This window comes from Oncorhynchus nerka, unplaced genomic scaffold, assembly GCF_034236695.1.
Source record: "Oncorhynchus nerka isolate Pitt River unplaced genomic scaffold, Oner_Uvic_2.0 unplaced_scaffold_4831, whole genome shotgun sequence".
Taxonomy (NCBI): Eukaryota; Metazoa; Chordata; class Actinopteri; order Salmoniformes; family Salmonidae; genus Oncorhynchus; species Oncorhynchus nerka.
In genome coordinates this window covers 532-12,589 of record NW_027036474.1, presented here as the reverse complement: position 1 = coordinate 12,589, position 12,058 = coordinate 532, and the positions used below count along the sequence as shown (strand labels likewise).

Below are 12,058 nucleotides of genomic sequence, written 5' to 3'. Positions count from 1 at the left end.
GACCCAAATCCAACATGGTGGAGGTACTTGTAAATGTTGAAATTGGGTGGGGGAAAGGGTGAGGGGTTTATAATAGGCCACTTCTGACCCACTGTCACCAGTTGGCTGGCAGTTGCATTGCACTGCACTATGAATCTTGTAGTCCTCTTGTCTTAAGCCATCTTTCTTTAGTCATGACAACCTGTGAACCTTGACCCCTGACCTTTTGCTCTGTCTGTCTTTCAGCGACTTCCTGATTCTCCCGGGCTTCATTGATTTTACCTCAGACGATGTGGTGAGTAGTCCTCTCTTCTCTGACTGTCAAGAACTTCCAGAAAGCTAATACAATTCAATATAGGTTTTGAGCTACAGACTACCCTTCGACCTAGCTTCAGCCTACTGTTCTGTTCATGGGCTCAATTCCACTTTGTTCTGAGACCCTCTTCCCTAGCCCATTCCTCTTAAGTGTTCAGAGTAATGGGGTAGAGTAATGGGGTAGAGTAATGGGTAGTTACAAGCCATACGATGAAGGCTGCTCTTAGCCTGTTGAACTGGTTAGTGTCCTCCAGTTTTACATTTTCTTTTCATATAACCTTTATATAACTAGGCAAGTCAGTTAAGAACAAATTCTTATTTACAATGACAACCTACTGTTCCCAGGTAGGCCAACTCCCTTGTTCCGGGGCAGAACTACTAAATAAAAAAAAATTTTAAACGACATTTTTACCATGTCAGCTCAGGGATTTGATCCAGCAATCTTTCGGTTACTGGCCCAACGGTCTAACCACTAGGCTACCTGCTGGTTACTGGCCCAACGCTCTAACCACTAGGCTACCTGCTGGTTACTGGCCCAACGGTCTAACCACTAGGCTACCTGCTGGTTACTGGCCCAACGCTCTAACCACTAGGCTACCTGCTGGTTAATGGTCCAACGCTCTAACCACTAGGCTACCTGCTGGTTACTGGCCCAACGCTCTAACCACTAGGCTACCTGCTGGTTACTGGCCCAACGCTCTAACCACTAGGCTACCTGCTGGTTACTGGCCCAACGCTCTAACCACTAGGCTACCTTCTGGTTACTGGCCCTACACTCTAACTACTAGGCTACCTGCTGGTTACTGGCCCAACGCTCTAACCACTAGGCTACCTGCTGGTTACTGGCCCAACGCTCTAACCACTAGGCTGCCTGCTGGTTACTGGCCCTACACTCTAACCACTAGGATACATGCCGCCCCTACGCTCTAACCACTAGGCTACCTGCCGCCCCTACACTCTAACCACTAGGCTACATGCCGCCCCTACACTCTAACCACTAGGCTACATGCCGCCCCTACACTCTAACCACTAGGCTACATGCCGCCCCTACACTCTAACCACTAGGCTACCTGCCGCCCTACACTCTAACCACTAGGCTACCTGCCGCCCTACACTCTAACCACTAGGCTACATGCCGCCCTACACTCTAACCACTAGGCTACATGCCGCCCCTACACTCTAACCACTAGGCTACATGCCGCCCCTACACTCTAACCACTAGGCTACATGCCGCCCCTACACTCTAACCACTAGGCTACCTGCCGCCCCTACACTCTAACCACTAGGCTACATGCCGCCCCTACACTCTAACCACTAGGCTACATGCCGCCCCTACACTCTAACCACTAGGCTACCTGCCACCCCTACACTCTAACCACTAGGCTACATGCCGCCCCTACACTCTAACCACTAGGCTACCTGCCGCCCCTACACTCTAACCACTAGGCTACCTGCCGCCCCTACACTCTAACCACTAGGCTACATGCCGCCCCTACACTCTAACCACTAGGCTACATGCCGCCCCTACACTCTAACCACTAGGCTACATGCCGCCCCTACACTCTAACCACTAGGCTACCTGCCGCCCCAGACTGGTCCTTCCAGATCTCTGAAAACTACAGGGATAATGACTATGGGTGCACCAAGTGGGAGCAGTATTGCTTCCTACACATTCCTTATTATTTCAGCAGACACTCCTTGCCAGAGCCACTTCTGAAACCAAAGGCTTTTTACAGTATTCTGTGTCCACACAGATGCACAAACAACCCTCTGCATTCAAAGCCAAAACCTCATTCTGTAATTGCAGCTTTTCCAAAAATATTTTTTTGCTCTCAGCTTCCTTCGTCATCCCTAACCTCCTAGCCACCCTATTTTTACCAAGATGGCCTCCCACATCTGGTCTCTCTGTCTTTCTGTCTCTCTCTGTTTACGGTTGTGGCTGGTTGGTTGGTTGCTCACTCTTCTCTCAGGGGATGATGTGAGTTAATCTCAGGCTTTATGTGAAATCCCCCTGCCCTTCTCTCTCGTCCATCAGGAGTTTTTAATCTAATTGATATCTCTAATCTCCTTTTTTGTCCAGACTAGAACACAGCCCTTGTTGCTGTGGAAGGTGCCTGTCTGCGTTGTTGCCGTGGCGTTGTGGGTAGTCTCCGTAGGGTTGTAACCTGGTCTATTTTCTTGACGGTGGAGTCAGTCTCTGGTAACTTGGACGAGCCTGTGTTTGTCTGTCTCAACTGTGAATACAGTCAAAGTTCATGCAATAATATTTGTTTAGACTAGTTTAAAATAGACCCCCACCCTCTTCCACACAGTGATGTTTTATACGTGTGAGGTGGGCCTCTGTCTGGTGTTTCAATGGGAAATTATTGCTGGTCACACCATGTGCAGAGGTGGTCTCTCCATTTTAAAGGTTAGTAGAATTTGGCAGGAGTGGTGCAGTTGACTAACAAAATGGCTGCCAGTGTCAGCCTTTTTCTCCACCCCCATTTCAGAAACACAATAGTTGGTATGGTAGTTTACATTTGCCAAAGATGAGGGAGGACAGCTCTTGATGTCATAAAATGCACACTCTGGTTTTCTCATGGTTTTCTCATGCCATGTTTTCCCTCCCAGCTGAAGACTGTGGAAGTGGCCGTAGTTGTTTTATTTTAGAAAAGGGAACTTTCCCAGTGTGTTGGCAGATAGGCGTGACCTTGTTAGGAAACTGATTGTGTGCAAAAACGTCTCCAAGAAGGCTTGGGTCCCCTCAGTCACATGCATCAGTTTAGTCAAGCAACATCGTCTTGTCTCTCTCTGATGACAGGTTTATACTTTTTTAAATTATTTTTTTTTAACATTTATTTAACTAGGCAAGTTAGTTAAGAACAAATTCTTATTTACAGTGACGACCTAGCCCGGATGATGCTGGGCCAATTGTGCGCTGTCCTATGGGACTCCTAATCACGGCCGGATGTGATGCAGCCTGGATTCGAACCAGGGACTGCAGTAATGCCTCGTGCACTGAGATTCAGTACCTTACACCGCTGCGTCACTCAGGAGCCCAGATAAAATGTAGCACCTGATAATTTACGTTTAGGCCAGATGGCGATGGCTGCTTTCCAGTTGCATGTTCTTTACTTTACCATTGGAAACATGCTTGAGAGCCGTGACCAAAAGCTGTCATTTTCCTTAGGCCAATCCACATAGGACAAATTTGCTTGTTGGAGCATGTCTGCCCCCTAGTGGACAACTGAGAAAGCAACCTTTACCATTACAAGCAATGATGGTCACCACCCGCCAACCCCTCTTTTACTCTACTGCTACTCTCTGTTCAACATATATGCATAGTCACTTTAACCATGTCTACATGTACATACTACCTCAATCAGCCTGACTAATCGATGTCTGTATGTAGCCTCGCTACTTTTATAGCCTCACTACTGTATATAGCCTGTCTTTTTACTGTTTTATTTCTTTACTTACCTATTGTTCACCTAATACCTTTTTGCACTTTTGTTTAGAGCTTGTAAGTAAGCATTTCCTGTAGGTCTACTAAACCTGTTGTATTCAGCACGCGTGACAAATACGGCTTTGATTTGATTTAATATTATCTAGTGTGAAGGTGACTGATTTCCCTGAACATGTTGTGGGTTATTGAGCCAAGATGTCCTCCTTACTTTCTCCACCAGGACCTGACCTCTGCCCTGACCAGAATGCCCTGAAGACGCCTCTCATCTCCTCCCCCATGGACAGTCACAGGTGTGATGCCCCATCGCCATGGCGGTGAGACCTTGCAGCCTGACATTCGAGCCCAGTAAAAAATATATATGTGTGTCCTCTATAGAAATTACTGTCTTGGCACATCTGCCCCAATCAAAGTGTTTTGTGTTGCTGGAAACGTACCATAAACAATATTCCGTCTCCCAAAAGTGTGTTTTATTTGTGGGTGTTTTTGACTGCCTTTAGCTCATGGGAGGCATCGGCCTCATCCATCACAACTGCACCCCTGAATTCCAAGCCAAGGGTCCAAAGGTTAGGTGAGACCCCATAAGCGCCTGAAAGCATTTACCCTTTGTAGTTAATGACTTGCATCATTTTATATTGATTGGTATTAAATGGTTTTGCGGTGCATCTCTCTGCATGATGGTTTATTAACAGATATGTGTTGTTTGTCCAGAGGTTTGAGCAGGGCTTCATCACAGACCCTCTTATGTAGGCCCCCCGTCACACGGTGGGGACGTGTTCGAGGGCAAGACTCGCCACGGCTTCTCTGGCATCCCTGTCACCGAGACTGGCAAGATGGGCAGCAAGCTGGTGGGCATCATCACCTCCAGAGCATCGACTTCCTCTCCGAGGAAGGACCACAGCCGACCACTGGAGGCCATGACTAAGAGGGAGGAGCTAGTGGTGAGTGGCCCAGCCGGTGTCACGCTGAAGAGGCTAACGACATTCTACGCGAAGCAAAAAGGTGAGCCAGTCGGTACAGTCCTTCTGGGAGTCTATTGTGGCCTGTTTTCTGGTACATTTGTTCTATTGTATCATCCTCAACTTATTATTGATTAGATTGTCTTTGGTTTTTTTTGCTGTACAAGGTCATTTATGAACTGTTTGAGGTTAGATGGCAGAATTACTTGGTCACCTTTAACTTCTTGGTGACAGGGGGCAGTATTGAGTAGCTTGGATGAATAATGTTCCAGAGTAAACTGCACTTCTCTGTCCCAGATGCTAATATATGCAAATTCGTATTGGATAGAAACACTCTGAAGTTTCTAAAACTGTTTGAATGATGTCTGTGAGAGTATAACCCAGAACTCATATGGCAGCGAAAACCTGAGACAAATCCAACCAGGAAGTGTGGGAAATCTGAGGTTTGAAGTTTCATTTAACTGATTGCCTATCAATATGCTGTGTCTATGGGAGCCAGATTGCACTTCCCAAGGCTTCCAGCAGATGTCAACAGTCTTTGGAAAGTTGTTTGAGGCTTCTATTGTGGAAGGGTGTCGAATAAGAGCTATTTCAACAAGTGGACTAGGCTGAGGCCAATCAGTTTACTGCGCAGTGTTCCTTCTTTCTCCTCTGTAATGACTATTGTCCGGTTGGAAAATTATTGAAGATTTATTATAAAAAGACCCTAAGCATTGATTGTAAACATCGTTTGACATGTTTCTTCAAACTATAATGGAACTCTTGACTTTTCGTCTGGATTTTGTGCTCGCGCATTGTGCCTTTGGAACAGTGAACTAAAAGCGCGAACAAAACGGGAGTATTTGGACATAAATATGGACGTAATCGAACAAAACAAACATTTCTTGTGGGAGTCCTGGGAGTACATTCCGACTAAGATCAGTAAAGATAAGTGAAGTTTTATAATGTTATTTATGACTTTTGTTGACTCCACAATTTGGCAGGTAACTGTATGGCTTGCTTTTGTGGCTGAACGCTGTTCTCAGATGATTGAATATTGTGGTTTTGCCGTAAAGCTTTTTTTAAACCTGACACAGCGGTTGCATTAAGAACAAGTTTATCTTTAATTCTATGTAAAATATGTATCTTTCATCAAAGTTTATGATGAGTACTTCTGTTATTTGATGTGGCTCTGCAATATTTCCGGATATTTTGGAGGCATTTCTGAACATGGCTCCAATGTAAACTGAGGTTTTTGGATATAAATATGAACTTGATCGAACAAAACATACATGTATTGAATAACATTGAGTCCTGGGAGTGTCATCTGATGAAGATCATCAAAGGTTAGTGATTAATTTAATCTCTTTCTGCTTTTTGTGACGCCTCTCTTTGGTTGGAAAATGGCTGAATGCTTTCTGTGAATCGGACACTGTGGTTGGATTAACGAGAAGTGTATCTTTAAAATGGTAAAATACTTGTATGGTTGAGGAATGTTAATTATGAAATTTCTGTTGTTTTGAATTTGGCGCCCTGCACTTTCACTGGCTGTTGGCGAGGTGGGACGCTAGTGTCCCGAACGATCCCAGAGAGGTTAACAAAGTCTCCCCCCCACACCACCACCAGGCAAGCTGCCCATCGTGAATGACAGTGATGAGCTGGTGTCCATCATCGCCAGGACAGACTTGAAGAAGAACAGGGACCCCTGGCCTCCAAAGACTCTCGCAAACAGCTGCTGTGCGGAGCCGCCATCGGCACCAGGGACGACGACAAGTACAGACTGGACCTACTGATGCAGGCTGGGGTCGACGTGGTCGTACTGGTGGGTTTGAGGTTATTTTTTATTTATTTTTTATTTCACCTTTATTTAACCAGGTAGGCTAGTTGAGAACAAGTTCTCATTTACAACTGCGACCTGGCCAAGATAAAGCATAGCAGTGTGAACAGACAACAACACTGAGTTACACATGGAGTAAACAATTAACAAGTCAATAACACAGTAGAGAAAAAAAAAGTCTATATACATTGTGTGCAAAAGGCATGAGGGAGGTAGGCGAATAATTACAATTTTGCAGATTAACACTGGAGTGATAAATGATCAGATGGTCATGTAAAGGTAGAGATACTGGTGTGCAAAAGAGCAGAAAAGTAAATAAATATAAACAGTATGGGGATGAGGTAGGTAAATTGGGTGGGCTATTTACCGATAGACTATGTACAGCTGCAGCGATCGGTTAGCTGCTCAGATAGCAGATGTTTGAAGTTGGTGAGGGAGATAAGTCTCCAGCGATTTTTGCAATTCGTTCCAGTCACAGGCAGCAGAGAACTGGAACGAAAGGCGGCCAAATGAGGTGTTCGCTTTAGGGATGATCAGTGAGATACACTTGCTGGAGCACGTGCTACGGGTGGGTGTTTGCTATCGTGACCAGAGAGCTGAGATAAGGCGGAGCTTTACCTAGCATAGACTTATAGATAACCTGGAGCCAGTGGGCCTGCCGACGAATATGTAGCGGGGGCCAGCCGACTAGAGCATACAGGTCGCAGGTTATGGTTAGGATCCAGATGGGGTTTAGGTTGGGGTAGATGGTTGACCTGTTTATACAGTTTTGGTGGACATGGTGGTTAATGGTTGACCTGTTCATACAGTTTTGGTGGACAATGGTTGACCTGTTCATACAGTTTTGGTGGACAATGGTTGACCTGTTCATACAGTTTTGGTGGACAATGGTGGTTAGTGGTTGACCTGTTTATACAGTTTTGCATTGAGACATGATTGGTTAGTGGTTGACCTGTTTATACAGTTTTGATGGACATGGTGATTTTGTTAATGGTTGACCTGTTCCTTACAATTTGGTGGACATGGTGGTTAGTGGTTGACCTGTTCATACAGTTTTGGTGGACATGGTGGTTAGTGGTTGACCTGTTCATACAGTTTTGGTGGACACTGGTGGTTAGTGGTTGACCTGTTCATACAGTTTTGTGGACATGGTGGTTGAGTTGACCTGTTCATACAGTTTTGGTGGACATGGTGGTTAGGGGTTGACCTGTTCATACAGTTTTGGTGGACATGGTGGTTAGGTGCGAGTTACGGTTGGGTTTCAGGTCTAAATGGCAGTAGACCGTGGCACTGCAGTGCAGACATGACTTGTTTTCTCTGTTTCTGCAGGATTCCTCACAAGGCAACTCTGTGTATCAGGTCAACATGATCAACTACATCAAACAGAAGTACAGCGAGCTGCAGGTGGTGGGAGGGAACGGTGAGAGAGTGGAGCGCTGGGACACGATTTATCACTATGACACTTCCAGCCATCCACTTTCAGATCTTTGAGAGGCTATCAAGATCGGTCTTGGGGGGGAAAATACATTAGACACTTAAACACTAAACCTTTCTTTTCCTGCCTTCTGATGATGTTGTGTTGTCTCTTGTAGTGGTGACAGCAGCCCAGGCCAAGAACCTGATTGATGCAGGAGTGGACGCTCTGCGAGTGGGCATGGGCTGTGGCTCCATCTGTATCACCCAGGAAGGTAGTGACCCCACCCCCTGATACTATCAACCTTACAGGATCAATTCACAACTGAATGCAGGAGAGGACTGTTGCTGGTTTTATATTTCAACCCACTTGCGGAATTGACTGAGTTGAAATGGAATTGACCCAACCCAGAATGCTACACCTTGAGTGCGATTTGGAATTGTAGTATTACGTCTAAATGTTATGAGTTTAGTGATATTAAATAGAAATGTGATAATTCGCATAGGATTCTCTACCCATAGCAGCTGGCTTTGGATCAGTTCTAATGTAAGGTCAACCGCTGAAGCTACACAGCAAAACTGGAGAAGGATCAGAGCAGCGAGTAACTAACCAGATGCTCGCTGGTTGCTAGTCTCTCTGTCGTTGTGGTGATTTATGAAGGATCTGCTCTCGGTTACCATGGCGACAACTTTCTCCACAGCATTACGTTCAGCAAATGATGGCAAACGCATTTCCTGTCTCCGTCTCCCGTAGTGATGGCATGCGGGCGGCCTCAGGGCACCTCGGTGTATAAGGTGGCAGAGTATGCTAGAGCGTTTGATTATTATGCCAGTCATCGCAGACGGCATTCAGACCGTGGGCCACGTGGTCAAGGCTCTCTCACTCGGGGCATCCACAGGTACCTTTCATTCACTTGTTAATTGCGTTCACTCTTTCATAGTCATTCATTGTTTCATTGTCATGCATTCATTACCATTCACTCTTCTGTTGTCATTTATTCACCCATTCATTCATTCATTAGCTTAATCCTTCATGAACCCCTTTTATAGCATGCACTAGGTCATTGTGGTTCATTTCATAGGCTTGAATAGGTGTATAGCAGGGCTGTCCAATGTCGGTCCTGGAGGGCCAAAACACTTCTGGTTTTCATCCTCTCTTTCTAATCATTCAGACCTGGGACACCAGGTGAGTGCAATTAACTACCAGGTAGAACCAGAAACCAGAAGTTTTTCAGCCCTTCAGGAGCAGAATTGAACAGCCCAGGTCTATAGTCTTACAGTATCTTGATGTCTTTGCGCTAGTTTTCATTTTACCACTGTTGATCTCACCTCTATTCCTCTAATCCACTGTTGATCTCATGTCTATTCCTCTAATCCACTGTTGATCTCATGTCTATTCCTCTAATCCACTGTTGATCTCATGTCTATTCCTCTAATCCACTGTTGATCTCATGTCTATTCCTCTAATCCACTGTTGAGCTCATGTCTATTTCTCTAATCCACTGTTGAGCTCATGTCTATTTCTCTAATCCACTGTTGAGCTCAGGTCTATTATAATCCACTGTTGATCTCATGTCTATTCCTCTAATCCACTATTGATCTCGTGTCTATTAGAGGAATAGACATGAGATCAACAGTGAATTAGAGGAATAGACATGAGATCATGTCTATTACTCTAATTCATTCAAAGCTGATTGATGGTAATCGATATAACAAAACACCAGCTGTAATGACAATTAGTTCGAGAAATGTGTACCAACCAATGATTTTGAGTTATGACTTCTTCCACCCCTCCCCAGTAATGATGGGCTCGTTGCTAGCGGCGACCACGGAGGCTCCGGGGGAGTACTTCTTCTCGGACGGCGTGCGGCTGAAGAAGTACCGCGGCATGGGCTCTCTGGACGCCATGGAGAAGAGCACCAGCAGCCAGAAACGCTACTTCAGGTAGGGAGGACATCACACACTAGAGCTGCATTCCAAATCACATCCTATTCCCTGGCCTGTATAGTGCACTACTTCTGACCAGGGGCCATAGGGAATAGGGTGCCATTTGGGACGTAGACTAACTCTTGATCAGACATTAAAATTCATAGGAGGGTTGGAATGAAGACCAGGTAAACAAAGTTATTGCACATCAACAGTTGCTGTTAATTAAAAACTTTTTATGGCTGGGGGGCAGTATTGAGTAGCTTGGATGAATAAGGTGCCCAAAGTAAATGGCCTGCTCCTCAGTCACAGTTGCTAATATATTAATATTATTAGTAGTATTGGATAGAAAACACTCTGAAGTTTCTAACACTGTTTGAATGATGTCTGTGAGTATAACAGAACTCATATGAGCAAAAACCTGAGGAGAAATCAAAACAGGAAGTGAGATCTGAGGTTGGTATGTACTCAACACAGTTCCCATTGAAATCCCCTTGAGATATTAATGAAGATTCACTTCCTAGGGCTTCCACTAGATGTCAACCGTCTATAGAAATTTGAATGAGACTTCTACTGTGTTGTGAGACTGAATGAGAGCAGAATGAATCAGGTGTCTGGCAGTCAGCCATTTTCTGGTCACATTTCACATGATAGGGACCTGCGTTCCATGGCTCCTGAAGACACAAAGGAATACTCCGGTTGGAACTTTATTGAATATTAATGATAAAAACGTCCTACGGATTGATTCTGTACTTAGCTTGAAATGTTTCTTCGACCTGTAATATAACTTTCTGAAGTTTTTGTCCGACTGACCAGAACGAGCGTTTGGATATGTATACCAAACGCGCTAACAAAAGTAGCTAATTGGACATAAATAACGGACATTATCGAACAAATCAAGCATTTATTGTGTACCTGGGATTCCTTGGAGTGCATTCTGATGATCATCAAAGGTAAGGGAATATTTAGCATGTAATTTATGGTTTATGTTGACTACAACATGGCAGCTAATTTGACTTGATTGTTCTGAGTGCCGTCTCAGATTGTGCATGGTTTGCTTTTTTCCGTAAAGTAAAAAAAAATCTGACCTATTGGTTGCATTAAGGACAGGTATATCTATAATTCCATGTGTATAACTTGTATTATCATCATTTTATGATGAGTATTTCTGTTAAATCGATGTGGCAATGCAAAATCACTGGATGTTTTTGGAACTAGTGAATATAACGCGCCAATGCAAACTCAGATTTTTTTGATATATGAACTTTATCAATCAAAACATAGATGTATTGTGTAACATGAAGTCCTATGAGTGTCATCTGATGCAGATCATCAAAGGTTAGTGATTCATTTATCTCTCTTTGGCTGGGAAAATGGCTGTGTTTTTCTGTGGCTTGGTGGTGACCTAACATAATTGTTTGTGGTGCTTTTGCCGTAAATCCTATTTGAAATCGGACACTGATGGGATTAACAACAAGACTACCTTTAAAACGGTATAAGATGTATGTATGTTTGAGGAATTTTAATTATGAGATTTCTGTTTTGAATTTGGCGCCCTGCACTTTCACTGGCTGTTGTCATATCATCCCGTTAACGGGATTGCAGCCCAAAGAGCTTTTAATCGCTGATGAGTGAAATTAATATTTTATGTCTGATTATATACATGTATTTATTGGTTTGTCCTTCATTCAGACGGTTCACATTGTGATACAATATATGACAAATGTAAGTCATTTTCTCAAAACAAATATGTGGTACTAGCCTTTATGGTTAAACTGCTCCTCATGTTCTCAGTGAAATTTAGCTGTCCATCAGCAGTGTCTAACCTGTCTCTGTGTTCTGACTGGCTGATTCCACAGCAGTGTCTAACCCGTCTCTGTGTTCTGACTGGCTGATTCTACAGCAGTGTCTAACCCGTCTCTGTGTTCTGACTGGCTGATTCTACAGCAGTGTCTGACCCGTCTCTGTGTTCTGACTGGCTGATTCCACAGCCGTGTCTAACCCGTCTCTGTGTTCTGACTGGCTGATTCTACAGCCGTGTCTGACCCGTCTCTGTGTTCTGACTGTTTGATTCTACAGCAGTGTCTGACCCGTCTCTGTGTTCTGACTGGCTGATTCTACAGCAGTGTCTAACCCGTCTCTGTGTTCTGACTGTTTGATTCCACAGCAGTGTCTAACCCGTCTCTGTGTTCTGACTGGCTGATT

The 12,058-nt window shown here is 44.5% G+C and overlaps 1 protein-coding gene across 1 annotated transcript; it reads left to right on the top strand.

Annotated features, from left to right (window-relative positions):
• Positions 1 to 225: 225 nt before the first annotated feature.
• Positions 226 to 10,892, top strand: LOC115121793 (inosine-5'-monophosphate dehydrogenase 1a; the record flags this gene model as incomplete). The annotated part of the gene is given in 14 exon segments (XM_065014166.1): positions 226 to 274; positions 3,963 to 3,984; positions 3,987 to 4,040; positions 4,043 to 4,056; positions 4,240 to 4,305; positions 4,451 to 4,505; positions 4,508 to 4,741; positions 6,304 to 6,375; positions 6,378 to 6,499; positions 7,844 to 7,934; positions 8,107 to 8,202; positions 8,682 to 8,752; positions 8,754 to 8,826; positions 9,727 to 10,892. Coding segments are annotated over 14 exon segments (1,168 nt in total), but the record flags the coding sequence as incomplete, so codon positions are not given.
• Positions 10,893 to 12,058: the final 1,166 nt, after the last annotated feature.